Here is an 18,620-nt window from a genome sequence, read left to right as displayed (position 1 = left end):
ACTGGGAGCCCAGCAGCAAACCCTGCTGAGCACCAGCAATGTGTGTACAAAGCACATGCATTATTGTGTGTACAAAGCACATGTATTACTGCTGAGGGGTGATGCTTGAGCTCGGACTCGAATCAATTCTAGATTCTGCATTTCTGCACAGTTCCGTCAGCAGCTGTACAAGAAATTTGCACCTTTCTAGTCTGAAACTAAAGTTCAGTTGTAAAGTCACTGTTCATGAAATAAAGTTGTCCGTCTCTGTTGAAGTTCAGGAAACAAGTTGAACAGTCCCTTTGAAATTAAAGATTAAAAAAAAAACCCTGAAATTCAGAATATATTTCTACAATATCATCTTAATAACGTCAACCATTTATCAACTTAATAAATGCATGCTTTAAAATGCAGGACCAGATAAATAACATTAGGTAGGAAACCACTTAGAGTGTTTTCTATAGGTCAAGGAAAATGCCTGGATCTCCATGACCCTGGTGATCATGGCATCGAAACATCAGGATGTTCAGCATTTATGTCGAGAATTTTTACATAAGATACCTCATGTAATGGAAAAATGCAGAATTTAGCAGGTTAAAGACTTTTGCTCAAGTACTTGAGGCCAAAACCATAAAGCAGTTCCAACGGCAGATACACACAATACATTCCCACTAATCTGTCATGGTGAACAAAACTTGGAAACCATAGCTGAAGAAAGTCAAATTCAGAAATTCTGCAGTGCTAACCTAATAAACTACTAGTCACCTCAGTAAAAAACATGCATTCTCTAAGATAAAGCTGCTTATTTCACAGTATGCATGTGTTTTTAGTATGATTGCAAACAACAAAGCCTCAATGTCACTGATTAAATTTGAACATTCTTTTCAATTAGGGATCATTGTCTGATACCATCTCTGCCGCTGTTTGCAGGGCAGAGACATATTTAGCAATCATGGCAAAATATTTCAACTTCTTTGCTTCTTCTATCAAAACAATCAGTGCAGTGGTATGTTTGAAGCACAGAGCTCTCATTAACTATGAAAAAAATCTGATATTGCATTTTGCCATAGATGTTATGGCATGATGGTGTGGAAGTGGAGACATCCCGAGGGCCCTTGGCAAAGGGAGAAACAGGGACTGACCAATGCCACTGCTTTCTGTAAATATTAAGATAGTTTACTGAAGTAAATTGGGGGTCACTCAAACATGGAGGCAGCCTCTCAAACATGGAGGTCCAGAAAAGTCTTCCCTGCATGCATTTTCCCCTTTCCCTTTAGGGCAACCCAGAATACTGGTTTGCATCACATTCTTGTGGTGTATCACAGACAATATCCTAATTGCTTTTTATTTTAAGACCATGCCTTTTATTACACTAGCCATGTAATAAACTAGAACTTGCAATAGAAAATTGAGATGGCAATAGCATCCTAATCACAAAAATAGGTCTTTCAATAGAATTTTAAAATTTCTACTGCAAATACCCTTGACAATTCTATCTATTCCTGAGGCATATATTCTTCCTCCTCATTTCATCACAGGTATCAGACAGGATTGTACATGTAGCCGTGCTTTTACCATTTGCCATTTCTCCAGTTATTTTCTATATACAAAAAATCCTAAGCAAGGAAGAGAAAGATTTGGTTCATGTAGGTAATTAAATATGTTATAAGAATATATTTGAAAAATTTTCTCTTGGTACCCGTCACAAGGCCAAACTTCTAAACTTTTTTTACAAGTTATTAATGTTGCACAGAATAAGGCACAACTTGTTGGGGTTTTTTAAAGTCAATTAATGAAATGTAGTAATCAGATTGTTCTGCACTGCATGAATTATATGCAAAAAATCAAATTCTTGACAAAACCAGCTTTGTACATTCAGTTTTTCCTTCCAATAAGTTATTTATTTTATTTCTACTAAAAGCTATTTAAAAGTAAAAGCAAACTTAGTTAGATATTGGAAAGTAGCCTGCTATGTATGGTTAGTCTAGATCTAGTAAAATGTGCTGAAAATAGAATATTCTTTTTTTTAATTGTCATAGATTAGAAATGCTCTTCTGCAATGCAATGAAGAGTAAAACATGAACAATACAGTATTGTAACTAGCGACTCCAGAGTCCAAATAAAATACCAAGATGTATTTCTACCTGGACATATGCAGGTTCCTCCATCTGCAGTTTTGTTGTTCTCACAGAAGATCACGTTGGGGGTGGCATTGAAAGAAACAGAACTCAGTTCTCAGTGTCATATAATTTGAGCTTTGCTGCAAAAGATTTGAAGTGTGAAGCTGAAAGAAATTAAGGAGTTGCACTGTATATACCCCTGTTCAATCACCCGTTACCGCTGTGATTCATTCACTTGGGAAGCTTGCATGATAGCTGCCAAAGCTTGTTCAGCAGCATGGTTTAACACCCATGCTATAATAGGAGCCAGCTAACTTGACGGAGGTGGAATATTTCTGTCTGAATGCTGTCATCTCACAGGCTGCATGTCAGATTGCACAGGGCTCAGTATCATTAATTCACCACTATTAAAGGAGAATTTGTTAGTAAGGGTAGCATGAGGTCAGAGACATTCCTGGGATCATTGTTTTATCACTTCAACTGGGCATTATTTTTTTATGTACTTCCTGTCCTAAAAAGCAACTGCCACTGCTGTTATTAAAATGGCATGACCCATATGAGAGAAGTATAAACTTCAGTTGGGCTTAAAGCTGTACACTTTTACTGAGTAAAACTGGTCTTTGGGCTCAGTGTCTGTAAAGCTGGGCATAGCTAAACCCACTGGCTGCTATTCAAAGATACCAAGGCACTGGACATAGAAATTACCATCTTTAGATAAAAAGAAACTGGAAATATTGACACACATATAGCAGTCTGGCTACAGTAGTTTATGTCTTCCCAAGAACTGACTTTGGACCTGTGCAAATAAGCTGTGCTGAATTCAGTGCTACTTGAACTTGACTATCAACAACAGAGAAAGCTTGCTTGAAGCTAGCTTGGCTTCAGCTAAATCATGCTTTCATTCTTTCCCCAACTGTGTGGTAGACATACGTAGTGAGCAGCTGTGGGACATTTATAAACAAAACCAAATGTTTGTCTGTATTTGTGTTCACTACATTAATTTCATGTTCAAAGAAGCTCCACTGAAGAACTGGGGCAAATTCTTTGAAACCATATTTGTAGGCCCAGAGCATATCCATCTGTGCATTTCTGTGTGTGCCTGACAGTGCAATTTAGTGCATTGTTGCACGCAACTCTACATGTTTTCAAGCATCCTGCAAGTCTGACTAGTCGTTCATACTAAAATTTATAAAGTGATGCTGCTTATTTCCATCATCCCAGAAAGCACACAAAAAAGTTCCAGACTATATATTTTAAAATATCTGGCTGTGTAGCTGAGATTCTTTCTATGTCTGCCTTACAGCAGCTGCATCATCCCAGCAGAAAACAGCTGTGAGATTTGTATGAAACTTCCCTGCCTAGGAAGACAGGAGCTGTCCATGGCTCCTCCTTCCAACAGCTCTTTTTATAAAGTGAGAGTAATCCCAGAAAAACTGTGTACCTGGCATGTTCTTTTACCCCAACTGTTCCTGGCAGTTGTATCAGCTGGATGGAGTTATAAGCAGCCATGAGAAACTTTTAATCTTCATTAAATGTTAATCCCTGCAAACATTTATATTCACATCAGTTCACTTATATAATAGGCATACTGAAATCAGTGGGACAACCCTGGGAGAACAGTTACTCATACATTTAAATGTTTATAGGATTCATTTCCTCCTTTTGCTCTGAATCATCTGGAATAATTTTGTACCCACAACTGCACAAGGTGAGTTTTGTGGCATAATCCTGTTGATGGTTCAGTTCTGGTGAACATCAATAGGAATTAAGATATTCTCAGTTTGTTGCAAAGCCCTTCTGACTAGAGTGTAGTAAAATAGTGTCTTATTCTATGACTCCCAGTTGTGTCCCATTCTGCAGTGCCTCATTTTATTTTTTCATTTCTGTCCATTTCATTACTTTGAAAACCCTGTTACCTCATTGTTAGCATAACTATCTTCATCCTTCTAAGTACACACAGTTCTTACAGTATAAAACACTATAAAGAAGTAATTGCCTGCCATCTGGCATTATTTCAATGCATTCTGCTTTTTATTCTGTTTTGAATCTTATTGGACCCTGTCTTTATTTCTATAGTTGATTTGCATTTCCTCTTCTTCGCAGGTATTGATGCTTATTTTAAGGCACATCCATGCTAGGAGACATAGCACACAGCACTTGAAATAACTGTGGAATGATGTGAGCTAATATGCTGTCCTGGCACAGGAGTCTTTCCAGCTACAGCCAGCTGTGGAATCTAGATTATGACCTTTGTGTTAGGGAGCTGAGATCCATGTGACATTTTCTGCTGAGCTGTTTGTTTAAAATATGGTTTCTATCAACATCTTTGGGTGGATTTCACTATGACTGTCAGGATACAATGGTCACTGTTAAATTTTAGGAGTAGCTATTTTAATTCAGAATTTCAGTCTGCAGCCTATCAATTCCACTGCAGTTGCTCTTCAGCTGTGGTGATAATCAGAAATACAAAGGGGTCAAAATTGTCTTAGTTTTTGTTCCTGTCCACAGAAAATAGAATGAGATAATGTGTTGGTTGAGAGCCAAGAATGATCTTGTTGAAGCTGAGGACCTGTAATTGCTTGGTTCTTCCTCTCTTGCTGGCTGAATGCCATGGCATATTTGAGCCCTAATTCTGCTATTTATCTACAGATAATCTGAAATTTCAGGAGAGAAATTTCCTTCACCTTTGATCTCAGCAAAGATACCAGTCAATTAGCCCTTCCGCTTGGCCTAGGCACTGAGGCTCTAACATAGACCAAACTAAACTTGGTTAAAAGCCTCCAGCTTTCCAATAATGCATGGATGTTGTGGCACACTGAGCTAGGAGAAAAAGGCTGATCTGCAGATTCAGCACCCAGTTTTCAACAGGGTGAGCACACATTATTTGTTCAGTAGTATTGGAGAAGGACTCCTGACAAGAGCATGCTTGTTCACCTGTCGGAAGCATTCAGTATGGATCAGTTGTAAAACTTTATCACGTGTTGCATAACTGTAACCTGCCTCAGATGAGATCATAGAAGTATTTATCTTCTAACTAACTCTTTAGATGGACATTTGGGCTATAGTCAATCTGTCTGAGGTGGTCATGGTCTTTATTAGGCATAGATGACTACTCACAGAATGAGAAGTTATGTATTCCATAAGCTATGGAAGCTGACTCTAATATCTACTATATTTCTAAATGTACAGTTAAGGTTAATAGAATAATAGGATGGCTATTCTTATCTGGATTTCAAATTTCAAGAATAAGACTTCAGTAAAAACTTTTGCATTAAGATTTATATTTGTACATTTATAAAATATCCCCAAATAGCAGCTTAATTCTGGGCCCACCATCACAAAAGAGATATGGACATGCTGGAATGAGTCCAGCAAAGGACCATAAAGGTAGCAAAGGGTGTGGAGCATCTGAGATCTGAGGAGAGGAACTGAAAATATTCACCCTGGGGATGAGAAGGCTCAGGAAGGATCTTACCAATGTGTATAAATACTTGATGGGGTGGAGTAAAGAATATGGAGCCAGGCTCTTCCCAGCTTTGTCCTGTGAAAGGACAAGGAGCAATGGATAAGCCATGAAAGATGCTGTTTAAACTTGAGAAAAACTTTCCTTATCATGAGAGTGGTCAAACCATGGCATGGGTTGCTCAGGGAGGTTGTGGAATCACCATCCTTGGAGATATTCAAAACCTGACTGGCTGTGGCCCTGAGGAACCTGTTCCTGCTTACCCTGCTTTAAGCAGAGGGTTGAGATGAGGTGATCTCCAGAAGAGCATGTCCACCTTAGCCATTCTGTGGCTGATCTCATAACTACTTTTGAATTACAAGCACACTCTTAAACAGAAAATTCACCAGGAAATACAACTATTTAAAAGCCCACAACACCAAAAATTTCTGGTATTATTTATAATTTTTTTTTAATTGTGGTAGTTTAAAATTAACAAATTTTTATAAAGAACAATTGCAGGTAAGAATTAAGTTACTCTAAAATATATAATTCACAATGCTGTTAAGTAGCCACTTCTGCCTACTAAATTGTAACTCTCTGTCAGAAGATGTGCAATACCAAATATGTGGGTATAATCACGGCTTTGTGAGCATCTTCCTTTCCAAAGTTGTGCCATTTCCAACTAATTAAGTTTTACAGCAAGACCAATGATACTGCCTTTTTAAAAATTTTATTTCATACTTGAACTGTATGGATTGCTTTAAGAAACCTCTAAAAAACAATTAATATTAACCATGACTTTTGCTTTTGTACTTTAAGTGATACAAAATCCTGATATTCAAATTGTATAAATCATATACAATTGCATTTTACATGTCAAATAAACCAAGCCTGTCATTATTTGGATGTGGTCAGCTTTACTGCTGTGCAAAAAGTGAATGTGACACCCATAACCATTTGTGCAAGCCAGATTCTGAAAATCTTAGACTCCTCTGATTTCAGCAGTTTTTTCCCCAGGTGAGTTTTGCCCAACCAAAAGATGAATGGCCCTGTGCTCTTCCCTGTTCATGGCACTGTACCTCAGCTGATGTCTCCGATATATTTTAATTATCACACTACCTGTATTTGAAAACAATCTGTAAGCATTTTTACTGTGGCAAGTACATAAAATCTATTTATATTAGTATTATTTTTCAGAGTTACGTCTCATGCTATGTTTATTACAGCTACTTCAAATCTCCTGGTTGTGTCTATAACAGCCTGCCAACCAGGGTGTTGAGTAAGAGGATTTAGCTGTGAATGGAGCTCTCTTCCTGAGGTAACTAGATCAGATAGACTTCAGAAAGTGACGTTTCGCCTGCCTCATCACTTGTCTAAAAAGGATAAGGGCAGAGCTACCAGAATTACTGTGATATAATGCAGTAAGTATGAGTGCCCTAGAAAGTCGCAAGCTGTAGGTGTCACATCATCACCGAGTCTTGTTTCCTGTGAACTGTCAAATGATCTTTCCTTGAATTTAAAATACATTTTACAGAGAAAGCAGTAACAAGCATACAGCCTATTAAATATGCCATTGAATGTCTTTCCTACTTGATCATCAGCATTTTGGTAACTAAGGTGAACTGACAAGTCTTTTTCACATTATACAATTTGCAACTTTTAGCACAAACCAGAAGTGAATCTGATTGCAAGCTTGACATTCACAGAGCCTTGTATTTGTGCGTAAATGTGAAAGTTCAGTATAAAAGGCCCGTGCTCATATTGGCCATCAGAGTTCTACAAGCTGATTATGAAAATGTGGCTGTTGGCATATAAAAATAGTCTGAAAGTCACCATTGAAATGTATAGTGTGTGTACTCAGAGCCATAAAGAATCAGCCATCCTACCTAAAAGATGTTACAAAGCAAGTCTGCTAGGTTTTCTAACAGCCTTGTTGTAACATATTTCATCCTTTTGTAAGTTTTATTTTATTTTAATTTAGAAATGTAATATTTCTGTTGTAGAATATGGGGGCATGTTTAAGGAATATGCTTAGATAAATATAATTACATCCATGACAGGGCACATCTAGGTGTGATATTTAGTGGTAAGTTCTGCTAGTAAACATAGTTATATCCAGCAGATACAGAAAGGATGAAACAGCAGAAACAAGACAATGTTGTAGGTACTGCCATTCTGGTGTAGCTTGAGCCTCATATTAACCTGGATTAAATATTCATTTAACAATGGTTGCTTGCACTGAATTTAACTGATTTTGTTTTTCAAAGTAAGATGTCTAACTTAAAAGCAACTAATTTATGTTTTCATTATGTAATTTATTATGATGCCTTTATGAACCACACTTCTTGCCTCTGCATATTGCTGGATTTTTTTGAGCTTCCACATGCTTGCTTTACGTGGCACTTTGTTCCAAAGCATTCTCCTTGAGAGTGATCTTTATTTCTGTGCAATCTGACAAGCTGAAAAAGGTTTTCATGGTGTATTTATCGTGGGGAAAACTGGCAGAGCTATGAATACAACTCCAGCAGTGCTTATGAGCACAATTGAATCTCTTCCCATTGAAACATAAAACTAATAATGTGTGCATTTTTCACCAGTGTAACTACATCAATAATAGAGTTGCTACTGCCGCACATTATAGACACCCATTATTAGCTTACTGGCAAAGTGTTATTTAGTGTGCTTACAAGTAGGAAAAAAGTGTATTCTTGTCAATAAACAAAGTGCCTGTTTCAGGGCCAGAAAGATGCATCTTTTTTTTTCTTTGCCAAGGGCAAGGGACTCTCTGAGGAACAGGCTGCACAGTTTAGCTGCTGAATGCTTATTCAGCTGCATGCTTCCCATCAGCCAAATATATTATCAGAGCAGTACCCAGATTCTTTGGCTATAAACAAAAGCATGCATGTACTTTTTAGTGCCACTAGCAACCCTTGATGTTCAAGGTTCATATTTCCTTAAAGTGCTAGATTACAAATTTTGTCAACCCCCTAGCCTCCATCCGTGTAAGAAAATTTATGCTAGCAATTTCAATCTAGTTCAAGGTCTTTAAACCAAGCTGGGCTGTGTAAAATGGAAAGGCACAGAGGGAAATGCAATGTTTAGTATCCGTGAACACCCTTGCAAGGGTAGGTAGGTATCTAATCTGCATTTGGTAGGGCTAAAGCTTAAACAAAACATTGGTAAAATCGAAGAGCTGCAAATTCAGCAGTGACTGGGTGAGAAATCCCCATGGTTTTGCAGGAGGTGAATTTGCAGCAGAAGGCCAGGCTTGTCCTGGGCCAGCTCATATTTGCTCCTGGTCTGTGGAGTGCTGACCTGCCAGGAGCCCGGAGGGGAATTGCAGTGCAGAGCTTCTGCTCATCTCTCCTTTGCACAAGTGCTCCATCCCTGCCCTGCCGGCTTGTGGCACAGTGCATGGCCACAGCGACCTGACTGCTGTGTGTGAGTCACACCCACGCTCCAAGCTGGGTGGCATCTGCAAGGGTAGGGCACACACAGGGTGACAGGGAAGGGCTCTGCCTCTGCTTGGACATCAGCACTCGGCCACAAGGAGAAAGCCCAGAAGGAATAGTTGAAGGACTCTGGTTGTTATGTCGCATCTCTCTAGTACACTCGGAGGAGTATTCAAGTTCCACCTGTTTTGGGAAGGTGTAACCTCTGACTTGGGCTGTCGAGCTGGCTCAACAAGCATGAACGGGTCAGGGTGATGCAAGCCCTGCCCTTGCCCTTCCCTGTCAGACTATTTGTTTCCTCAAAGGTATCAAGCAAACTCTGAAGCCTTTAAGCAGGAGGGAGGGTTAAAGAGACACGCAACCATCAAGAGATGCAGGCAAAAATAACCTGACATTAGCTTTTACAGAAATGCATTTAGACAATTTATTTAGGCAAATAAATAAAGCAAATAAATAAAGTAAAGCAAAACATGGATTTCACAAGAGGAAGCAGAAGATAGAACAGGTATTCAGCGAATGGCCACTGAACAAACAAGATACTATGGTGCTAGGACAAATTTGTTAATTTTCAGCAAAGACCAGTTTGCAGTAGAAAGGATGCTGGAAGTATTTTACAGAAGAGAAATTTACGAATCTGCACTGTTAAAATGGCCAATATATTCCCCATGTTTGAATTTGGTTTCGAGGTGTTTCCAGGAAAAATACAATAGTGAATAAAGGGTGCTTTATCCACAAAAAGATGTTTTCAAGGGCTCTTAGACATCAGAGAGTCACCAGCTCTTGTGACACTGATTGCTTAAAAATGGATAATTTCAAGGGAAGGGAGACAATAAACCATTCTTGCAGGGAGTCTCAGACAGTAGCAACATTGGCCAAGTTTAAAATTTGCTGGGGAGTAGAAGTTGCAGATGTACTAAAACATATTGGCCTTAAGGTTACAACTGAACAAGCAATATATTCTTTTCATTTTGCTGGACAAAGTTAGACCCACGTTCTGCTTATGAGCTGCTTTTAAAATTGCAAAACAGAAAAAAACCCTCCCAAATGCATCACAAATTAGAATTGCTTGTACAAAACATTCATCAAACAAGTTCATGCTAATGCCTGTTGTAAGAATTCCTCAGAGTATTTGACATTTGTGCCACGATGTTTGCGTGCTGTGTGGCATTCATGATGTATTTGTGCTCTATGAGCAAGTGCCTCGCTCAGAAGGTTGTTGCTGTTCTGCCGTGGGTTGCCTGTCAGCCCTGCACAGGGGAGGCTCTGTGCTCTCCTTATATCAAATCTGTGAAAACAAAGGAAGGTGGGAGACCAATGGTGCCTCTGTCCTCTGCTGCTCTGTCTGTTCACTGCTGACATTTTCATTTTTGATTAAAGAGATTTCAGCTGCTGTTGTAACAGACAGACAGATAAGCAAAGACATTCTCTTGCCTCAGAGCATTAGGAATAATTTTTTTTTTAAGTCACAGCTCCAGGAACCATGTGAGTTAGAAGCAAATACAAACTCAGATTAAGTTACTGTCTTCAGTTTTGAAGAACAGTACTTGAAGACATGATACAGAAATACTCTGAAGTTTCAGAAAGCAAAACGGAGTGAAAACAAAAAAGGATTTACATACACTTAGACCAGCCTTCTCATTCTGAGGACCTGAATCATGACTTCTGAATGCCTGGATTAGCAATTCTGTATTTAGCAGTGACCAAAATATTCAAAAATAGCTTCTCACTATTTGTGCAGTCTATATTTAGGCTTGGTAAAAGCCATCTAAGCTGCTAAAAAAAGCAACACAGACCTTGGCAGTTAGCAGGGCATGTCCACAAAGATCAATATGCAACATTGCTGCTTGGATTTGAAGTTCTCTTCTGTTGCCTTTCAGCAGTGGAGGAGACTGACAGGAGGTACTCTGAGACACTCCTCCTCTTCTTCTATCACTCATCCTTTAAGTGTGATGCATAAAGCAACAGTATTCAAATTGGTTGCACTTCCAAAAGGGCAGATTCACCAGGCAAAAACTTTATTTTGTTTTGAAGTGGAAAAGACCTGTGATCTCAGAAGCCATATATTTGGGAAACTGTGGAAAGTGTTCCTGATTGAGCACAGACTGGACAAGCCTTATCCAATTACCTGCATTTTCTGCTCTTTTCCGCCCAGGTCTGATCAATTTGTTGATTTTATCCAGTCGCATATCGCATATGTCTTATCTTTTAGACAGTTCATCCTTTGGGACAGAAACCATCATTTCTCTTTCTTTTTTATTTCTTTCTTTCTTTCTTTCTTTCTTTCTTTCTTTTTAATATAACAATACTGGATAATCTGGCTAGAGTTTTTCACTTGCTATACTGTAAGTGTTAAGTAACAATTTTGGCCAATTCCTAGTCTCACTGTTGTGCCCAAAGCTATAATAAGCAAATGAAATACCAGGATTCAATTTGATCAGGCCTCTATCTGGAAGATGCCCTCATTCCAGAATACAGGGTTTTAAAGCTGACATCTGGAGTGACAGAGGTAAGTTTTCTTATCTTTCATATGTGCCTTAAGACACATTTATGTGCTTTAGATGTAAATTAAGACTATAATGTTAAAAATGTGACACTCCTTTTCTGTTTTGCCAGTCTCTGCACTATTGAAACTCCTTAAAACTCCTTCAGTACAAATCCCAAATATGTGTGCTTTAACATCCAGAGTCAGACCCTGGCCCACAGTTCCCCTCTCACCTGACTTATACCTTGTGCAAGTGCTGCCACTGTGCAGCCACTCCCAGCTGCACCTCCACAGGGCACCAGCTCTTCCCTGAGCGCTAGCCCAGGAGCAGGATGGGCCACAGGTAGGTCTCTCATTGTGTTGATCAGTGCAAAAAACCCCCTCTAACCCACAAACAAAAAAGTTCTAGAAAAAGAGGATTTATGGTGCTTTAATCAGAGCAGGGAGTCCTCGTGGGAAACTCTCTCCAGGATGAAACTGGGCAATATTGCAATACACTGGCCTGTACACAAGCTTGTGGCCATGCTGTTGCCTCAGATATACTATGATGGAAATTTCTCCATGTCTCATTTTGATTTTCAAGTAATTTATTCTGCCTAGAATTCCTGTGTGTGCTTCCTTTCTAAAACTTGTATCATCCTATTTCGGTAGTGCAAAACTCATATGTTGTGTTATTTGCTGTTTATTGTTATCTGTACATTTCTCATCTATACATACCCATATGAAAATGTTACCTATACTTTAATGGGATGTGTTTGTATAATACAATGGCATATGAAACTCTGGTAGTGAATCTAAAGATGAACAGGTTTAAAACTATGCCCAAGGTGTTTTGGATTGCTGTATTTGCCAAATGTATCTGTGTAGTGATGTTTCATTAGCTCCTGCTTGGCAGATTCTTACACATTATTCAACAGAGCTTAACTTAACTTTTCATTAAATGTACACAGGAAGGACATGGAGACATCCCTGATTTTTATCTCTCTAGTGTTCTTCAGGAATCAGCTACTTTTGTTCTGGTTTATGTGGGAGAAATGATCTTAGAATCGCTCCATATTACACCATTAGTGTACCAGTGAGAGGTTGAGACACATTGACTTATTCTGTTAGTGTTAGAAATTACAATTATGTGTAAAATGAAAAAATATGCAGAGTGAACTATGCAATGACTATGCAATGTGAGCTGCCACAGCAGTCCTTCTGCATCAGTTCCTCCAAAGATCCTCTGAGACCTAAGAAGCTGCACTTCCTCCCCACCTTCCCCCTTCTCTCAGAGTCAGCAAGCTGTCCCATCAACAAGACACTGAAAAGCAAACAGGATTGAGCCCTGCAAGAAGTAAAAAGGGTTTTCTGTCCTTCTACAGCTTCTGTCTCTGTAGAACTGAAATCCTGCCCTTCAGTCAACATTCACACCAGGTACCTGGGTAACTACATGTGATGTCTCACCCTTTCAGGACTACCGGAAAACTATAAGTAAGATTTTTTTCAGTTGAGTTCTTTCAGCCTGATGTTGATATATATATGTATATTTTTAGCTATGTAAAAATTGCAAAGTAGATATTAAAAGTGCAAAATAGTTGGTTGTACTTGGTTTTGATATTTGTGTATTCTATAGTTACATCATGTTAAATAAAGACAAAGAACATTTTATTAATGGCAATGTCTATTATGCTACTCAGTTGCCTAATGAAATGCTTTAGAGTGAAATGCAAAACCCACGTGTTCATCCAGAGGATTTAAAAAATGTGATTGTACTAACACAGTCTGTTTGTCTGTCTGTCTTCCAACCCTGTACCCAGCAGAAAAAGTCACAGTGAACATAGGCAAAGAAAAAAATATGTAAAGTGTCCTTGCTGGTGTTACATTTGTGCATCTGTAGGGACAAGGATGACAGTTAACTAAGTGCCCTGAACACTCAATTTCTGCTTTGAGAGACACTGAGTTCACAGTTTTTTCTCTACAAAGATGCCTCTGAACTTGGATTCTTTCCTATGACGCTGGATGCCAGCTTGTTCCTTGAAAACGAAGGGATTTAAAAGGCCATAAAACTAGACGTACTTCTTCTGGGTAGACAGGCAATTAGAACAAAAGAAAGTTTGCATTATATATAGAGGCAGAACTTCTTAATCCATTTCACCATGTGCATGAGATAATTGTATTTTTGTTAAATGATTTCATTTGTTTGTAATGCCCTGTGTCCTAGAGACTCCTCTCCATGTAAAACTAAATAGCTATTAGAATGGCAGGAGGAGGCTCTCATCAAAATTGTATGACTCATCTTTTTTTTTTTTCATCTGCACTGACACCATATGACCCAGAGAAACTGGCTGAAGGCGTAGAAGCCTTCTCTGCCATTCTCAATATTTGTGAAATGTTTGCAAACTTGTTTGTAAGCTTTTGTTTTTACCATCTGTGTTGAACTTCTTGATTCCCTGCTCCTTTTTTCTTTACTGCTTATCCCTGGCAGAGGAACATCCTGAGGCAGAACTTGTTCCAGCAGCACAGGCTGAATGCAAGGCTTTTCTTGCTCATCAGTGAAATGGATGGATGGGCTCATTGGTTCAGCTCATTCACTAAACTTCCCGGTCAGAGCAGCTGTCAGGCTCCAGGAGCTGCAGTTCTGCACTCAAGCCAGGAGAAGTTGCACCTTTTTCTATTTCCATCTCAGTGCATCACATGGTGAGCCCAAGTCATTTTCCTCAACCCTATCACAAGCCAAGTAAAAGTCAGATTTGCTGTATGTTTGCTTATCACTCTCCAAGGAATGATTTGCTGCCTGACATTTTTATGGGCAGAGAGAGCCAGCAGGGGCACCCCAGACAGACAGACACCCCCAGGGAGAGCTATGCTGGAGCAGGAGTCAAGGGACTAGCAGCAGCAGGACCCTGGAAGAAAAGACAATTCACACAAAGAAGACTGTGTCTTCCCTTCCCACGCTGGGCTGCAGCTGGGAGCTCCATAGCCAGCAGCAAGGCCAGACAGAGGTGACTCAGCGAGGTGACTCAGGGGTGACCTGTGATGGAGCTCATCTCTCATGGTATCTGCTCTTCTGACCAGAGTTATTATGGATGATCAGCTGAGAGGAACAGCTGCTCTGGGGAATTCCTCAGTACTGATGGGAGCTGTGGGGTTGTCTCTGGGGACAGGGAGACTTCACCTCCCTTTCCCCTTAGCACACACCACGCTGCTGTCTGCTAGAGAGCAGCACTGGCACCAGCTCTGCCCGGTTAAGCCAACCTGTGACCCAAACCCTCAGGTTTTGTGTGTGCAGAGCAGTCACTGATGCACTGATAAGCACTGAGAGGTGTGGGAGCTCACAGCAGCCTGCAAGAGAGAGCTAGCAGACGTGTGGGAAGCAGTCACACCTCTGGCCATCAGAGCATGGCCTCATCCCTATCAGCCTGTTGTTCACACAGCCAGGGATGTCCTGCAGGCACTGACTGCAGGGATGTACAGCAGGCACATCTGCTACTGCTGCAAGTCCCACCACTCAGTCTCTTCTGCTGCCTTAGTCACATCAATCTGCTCTGAAAGGGGAGTCAGGTGGACTCTTATGATGAGCTGGATGAAAAGATTATCATCCCAGCTATTTGCTGACACCTCACCATTCCAGTGCTTTTCCCACCCAGCTCTTCAGCTCCATGACATTGTATGAACAAGAAAACAAACCAGTTCATTAATGGCAGAATGTGGAGAGGTGTGTTAGTGGTGAGGTGCGATCTGGTCTCAGGGGCAGCTGAAACATTTTATCTGGCTGTGATCTAATTCAGGTTTTATTTGGAAACAGCTGTAATGGCTTAAAAAGTTCCCATTTCCTAGCTGTCCCTTGCAGTGCAGTGTTTACTGCAGGTGACTGCTGCCAGTCTGTCTGAGCTTCCCTTGCAGGTTGCTTGTCTGAGGGCAAGGCAGACAGCTCGGGCTGAGCCACAGCGCATGGGGGCTTTTAAAATCAGCCAAGCAACTTCACCCAGATCTGGCATGTAGGTCTCAGATGATGTGTTCTTTTAGGAGGATGACCCCTCAGAGCAGACAGCTGAAATCAAATGGTCCAATGCCAGCAATAGTATCTTAAAACACCAAAGCTGTTTGTATTGTGAAGGTTAAGACATCCCTTTTGGCACTTTAAATTATTTAAGTTCTTACTTAAGTTCTTATTTAAGTTCTTACTTTAGTTCTTAGAAATTATTTAAGTTCTTACTACACTGAGATAAGCTTCATATAAGCAGCTGTAATACTGTAGAAGAATAGTATGTAGGCACTTCAGCCAATTTTTCTAGGATGCAGAGGACACTGACATCTTCAAATGACCCAGTATGATTGCTTGTTCTCATCCATAGGATAACAAATACATGAGAAAAAAATAAAAAAGAAGAGAGAAACAAAATTATTTTTTAACTTCCCTGAAGAAGTAGCTCCCAGCCTAGCCTAAAGCACCTCTGGTGATACACAGCACCTTTGGGCTTCACAGATCAGGAAAGCATGAACAAGTACAAAATACCATTTCATGACCAAAAAAGGAGAGCTCACTTTCTATTGAAAATACAAAAGTTCTCTCATTTTTAAGTTAAGTCAGTTCTGCAGTGATCTGGACACAATCACAGAGGCTAGATACTTAAAATACCAGCTGCCCCACATACTCAGTAGGAACATGCCTTGAGTCTCACCAGTAGCTCATGTAACCATAACTCTCAGCAGATAGACAATGCTTTTCATTTTTAAAGCTATTAACATGCAAAACCTCACTAATCACAAATCAAGGAAGCAGATAAGCACTTGTTGACACTCTTGTTTTGCTCACAGGGAGCGCAAGAAAATCTGCTTTATGCAAAGTGGGTCATCTGGTGCTGAGGTTAAGCGGGCCGGAGTTGGGGTGCCACCCCACAGGGGTGTCCAGCCAAGGGGCACGTGCAGAGTATGGCAGCCCCCCTGCTCCTCCTCTGCACACTTCCCCCAGAGATGGAAAGGGAGGTGGTAATGGCATTGCGACTGGTGTTATGTAAGGAAGACGGACTGAGCTCTGCAAAGAGTGCAAGTGACCAAGGAATTTAGCCTTGCCACGCTCTTGTTCCCCAAACTTGGTCAAGACTTTTTTTATTCTTTTCACTCCATTTAATCTCCAAGGCCCTTTATCCTGCCCTGCTGAGCTGTATGGCACCAAGCCCCGGGTCCCAGTTACTGGCAGGAGAACTCACAGCAATACTAATCAGGATGATAGTCATGATTAATAATAAGCAGTTCTTTTGGATGTGACATCTTGTACAACAAAAGCAAAAAAGAGCTACTAAAGCAATCAAAAATCCCAGGCAAGACTGGAACCTAAAGAAAGCAAACCACAAAAATTAAAAAAAAAAACCCAACTTTTCTACTTACTGCATATATAATGTCCTGTTCCAGATTTGTGATGTGCTGAACATATACCAGGATCCAGGGGCTTGGGTGGAGTGTCAGTGGGTAAAAAACAAACTGCAGAAGCAGCAGAAACAGATTTAAAGGTCACCAAGCTCATTCACTTTGGAAAACAAGTGAACACTGCGATACTGTGAACAACACTGTGCCTACTGTCTGTTACACCACTCCCCATGACTGCTATCCTACTCCTTTTTCACTGTCATTGCAATATATTTTCAGTGGAGAGCTGTGAAACACCAGATACCAGAGGAAAAAATGCAGAGTAGCAAAGGAAATAGCTTTGCCTACGTGTGCACGGTGGAAGGAAGCTGGGCAGGTACCTGCACTTCATGGAGACCATGACTTGCTGCTGGCTCCATGTAATGTCAGTCTGAGAATGCATGAGGAGCTGGGTATTGGGATGATTTTTCCTACCCCAATAAAATGCATTTACAACGGACACTGTGTGTCTAATTTTCCATTTACTTGTCGAATGAAAACTATTGCTTCCTTTTATGTTCCCTGCACTTGTTTTCCTCCTGTGCTGGTTTTGACTGGGACAGAGCTGATTTTCTTCACAGTAGATGGTAAAGGGCTGTGGTTTGGATTTGTGCTGGAAACAGTGCTGATAACACAGGGATGTTTTGGTTATTGCTGAGCAGAGCTTACACAAGCCAAGGCCTTTTGTGTGCTTCACCCCACCCCAGCTGTGAGTGGGCTGGGGGTGCACAAGGAGTTGGGAAGGGACACAGCCAGAAGAGCTGACCCCAACTGACCACAGGAACATCCCATTTCATATGGTGTCATGCTCAGCATCTCAAGATGGGGAAAGAAGGAACAAGAGGTGACACTCAGAGTGATAGTGTTTGTCTTCCCAAGTGACTGTTACATGTGACAGAGCTCTGCTTTCCTCAGGATGGTTGCACACCTGCCTTCTCATAGGGAGTGGTGAATTAATTCCTTGTTTTGCTTTGCTTGCATGTAACTTAAACTGTCTTGCATGTAACTGTTAAACTGTCTTTATCTCAGTCCATGAGTTTTCTCACTTTTACCCTTCTGACTCTATCCTCCACCTCACAGAGCTCCATTTCTGCTTTTCTGGGTGACATTCCATTCTGTGTGCATGTGTGTATGGAGGTTTAAGTGCAGCAACAGGAGTGAGACCACAGGTCATACTGGCAGACAGAGAGAGCAGTGTGTGTACATGGTGTGTGAGTGTGCATGTCAGTCTCTATACATGGTGTGTGTGCTGTGGTACTGGTTTTCTTTCTCTCAAATGTTTTCATATTAAATAAAATGTTAAGGCTTTTATAATTACTGGATACTGAGGTCTTCTAGATCAAATGGATGTGAAAACTTTATTTTTGTCTTGCTATTTAATGCCTTTCACAGCATTTTCATAGCTTTGTCTCTTATTGTCCTTTTATTACCAATGCCTCTCTACTTTCTTAATTGCTTAGTCTCCTTCTGCTTTTTATTTCATGTCTGCACCTCTTTTCTCACCTGGTTTTAATGACACAGGAATCCTTCAATACACTTACCAGGGTCAAACCTTTTCACCCTCAAGAGTAGGAAGAATTCAAGGCAAAGCTATTGTGAGCAGTTCTTATTTCAATAACCAGTTACTTTCCTAGGAAGAGAAGGAAAGTTCCAGTGATTCCATTAGCTGTCTCACAAATCACAAGATAAGAAAAAGGCCTTGAATTTTCTTACCTTTACTCATACCTTCCTTGTTGTTACTCAGTTTATCATTG

At 40.3% G+C, this 18,620-nt stretch overlaps 1 protein-coding gene and 1 long non-coding RNA gene across 3 annotated transcripts in view; one reads left to right on the top strand and one right to left on the bottom strand.

Annotated features, from left to right (window-relative positions):
- Positions 1–16,907, bottom strand: part of MAP3K4 (mitogen-activated protein kinase kinase kinase 4) — an 83,176-nt gene extending 66,269 nt beyond the window's left edge. The window contains exon 1 of one of the 2 annotated variants that reach the window (XM_085055311.1): positions 16,849–16,907. In XM_085055311.1, coding sequence (XP_084911437.1) covers positions 16,849–16,892 — 44 coding nt within the window. In that variant the 5' untranslated portion in view covers positions 16,893–16,907. Of the gene's footprint in view, positions 1–2,123; positions 2,147–16,848 lie in introns of those variants that run through there. The other variant, XM_085055312.1, reaches the window with a different exon arrangement.
- On the top strand, positions 12,356–17,326 carry LOC146439469 (uncharacterized). The gene is made up of 2 exons (XR_014850803.1): positions 12,356–12,951; positions 16,873–17,326. It is a non-coding gene; the product is annotated as an uncharacterized LOC146439469 (long non-coding RNA).
- Positions 17,327–18,620: the final 1,294 nt, after the last annotated feature.

This window comes from Lichenostomus cassidix, chromosome 3 (genome assembly GCF_008360975.1).
Source record: "Lichenostomus cassidix isolate B80296 chromosome 3, HeHo_3.0, whole genome shotgun sequence".
Classification (NCBI taxonomy): Eukaryota; Metazoa; Chordata; class Aves; order Passeriformes; family Meliphagidae; genus Lichenostomus; species Lichenostomus cassidix.
This window is presented reverse-complemented; position numbering and strand designations above follow the sequence as displayed.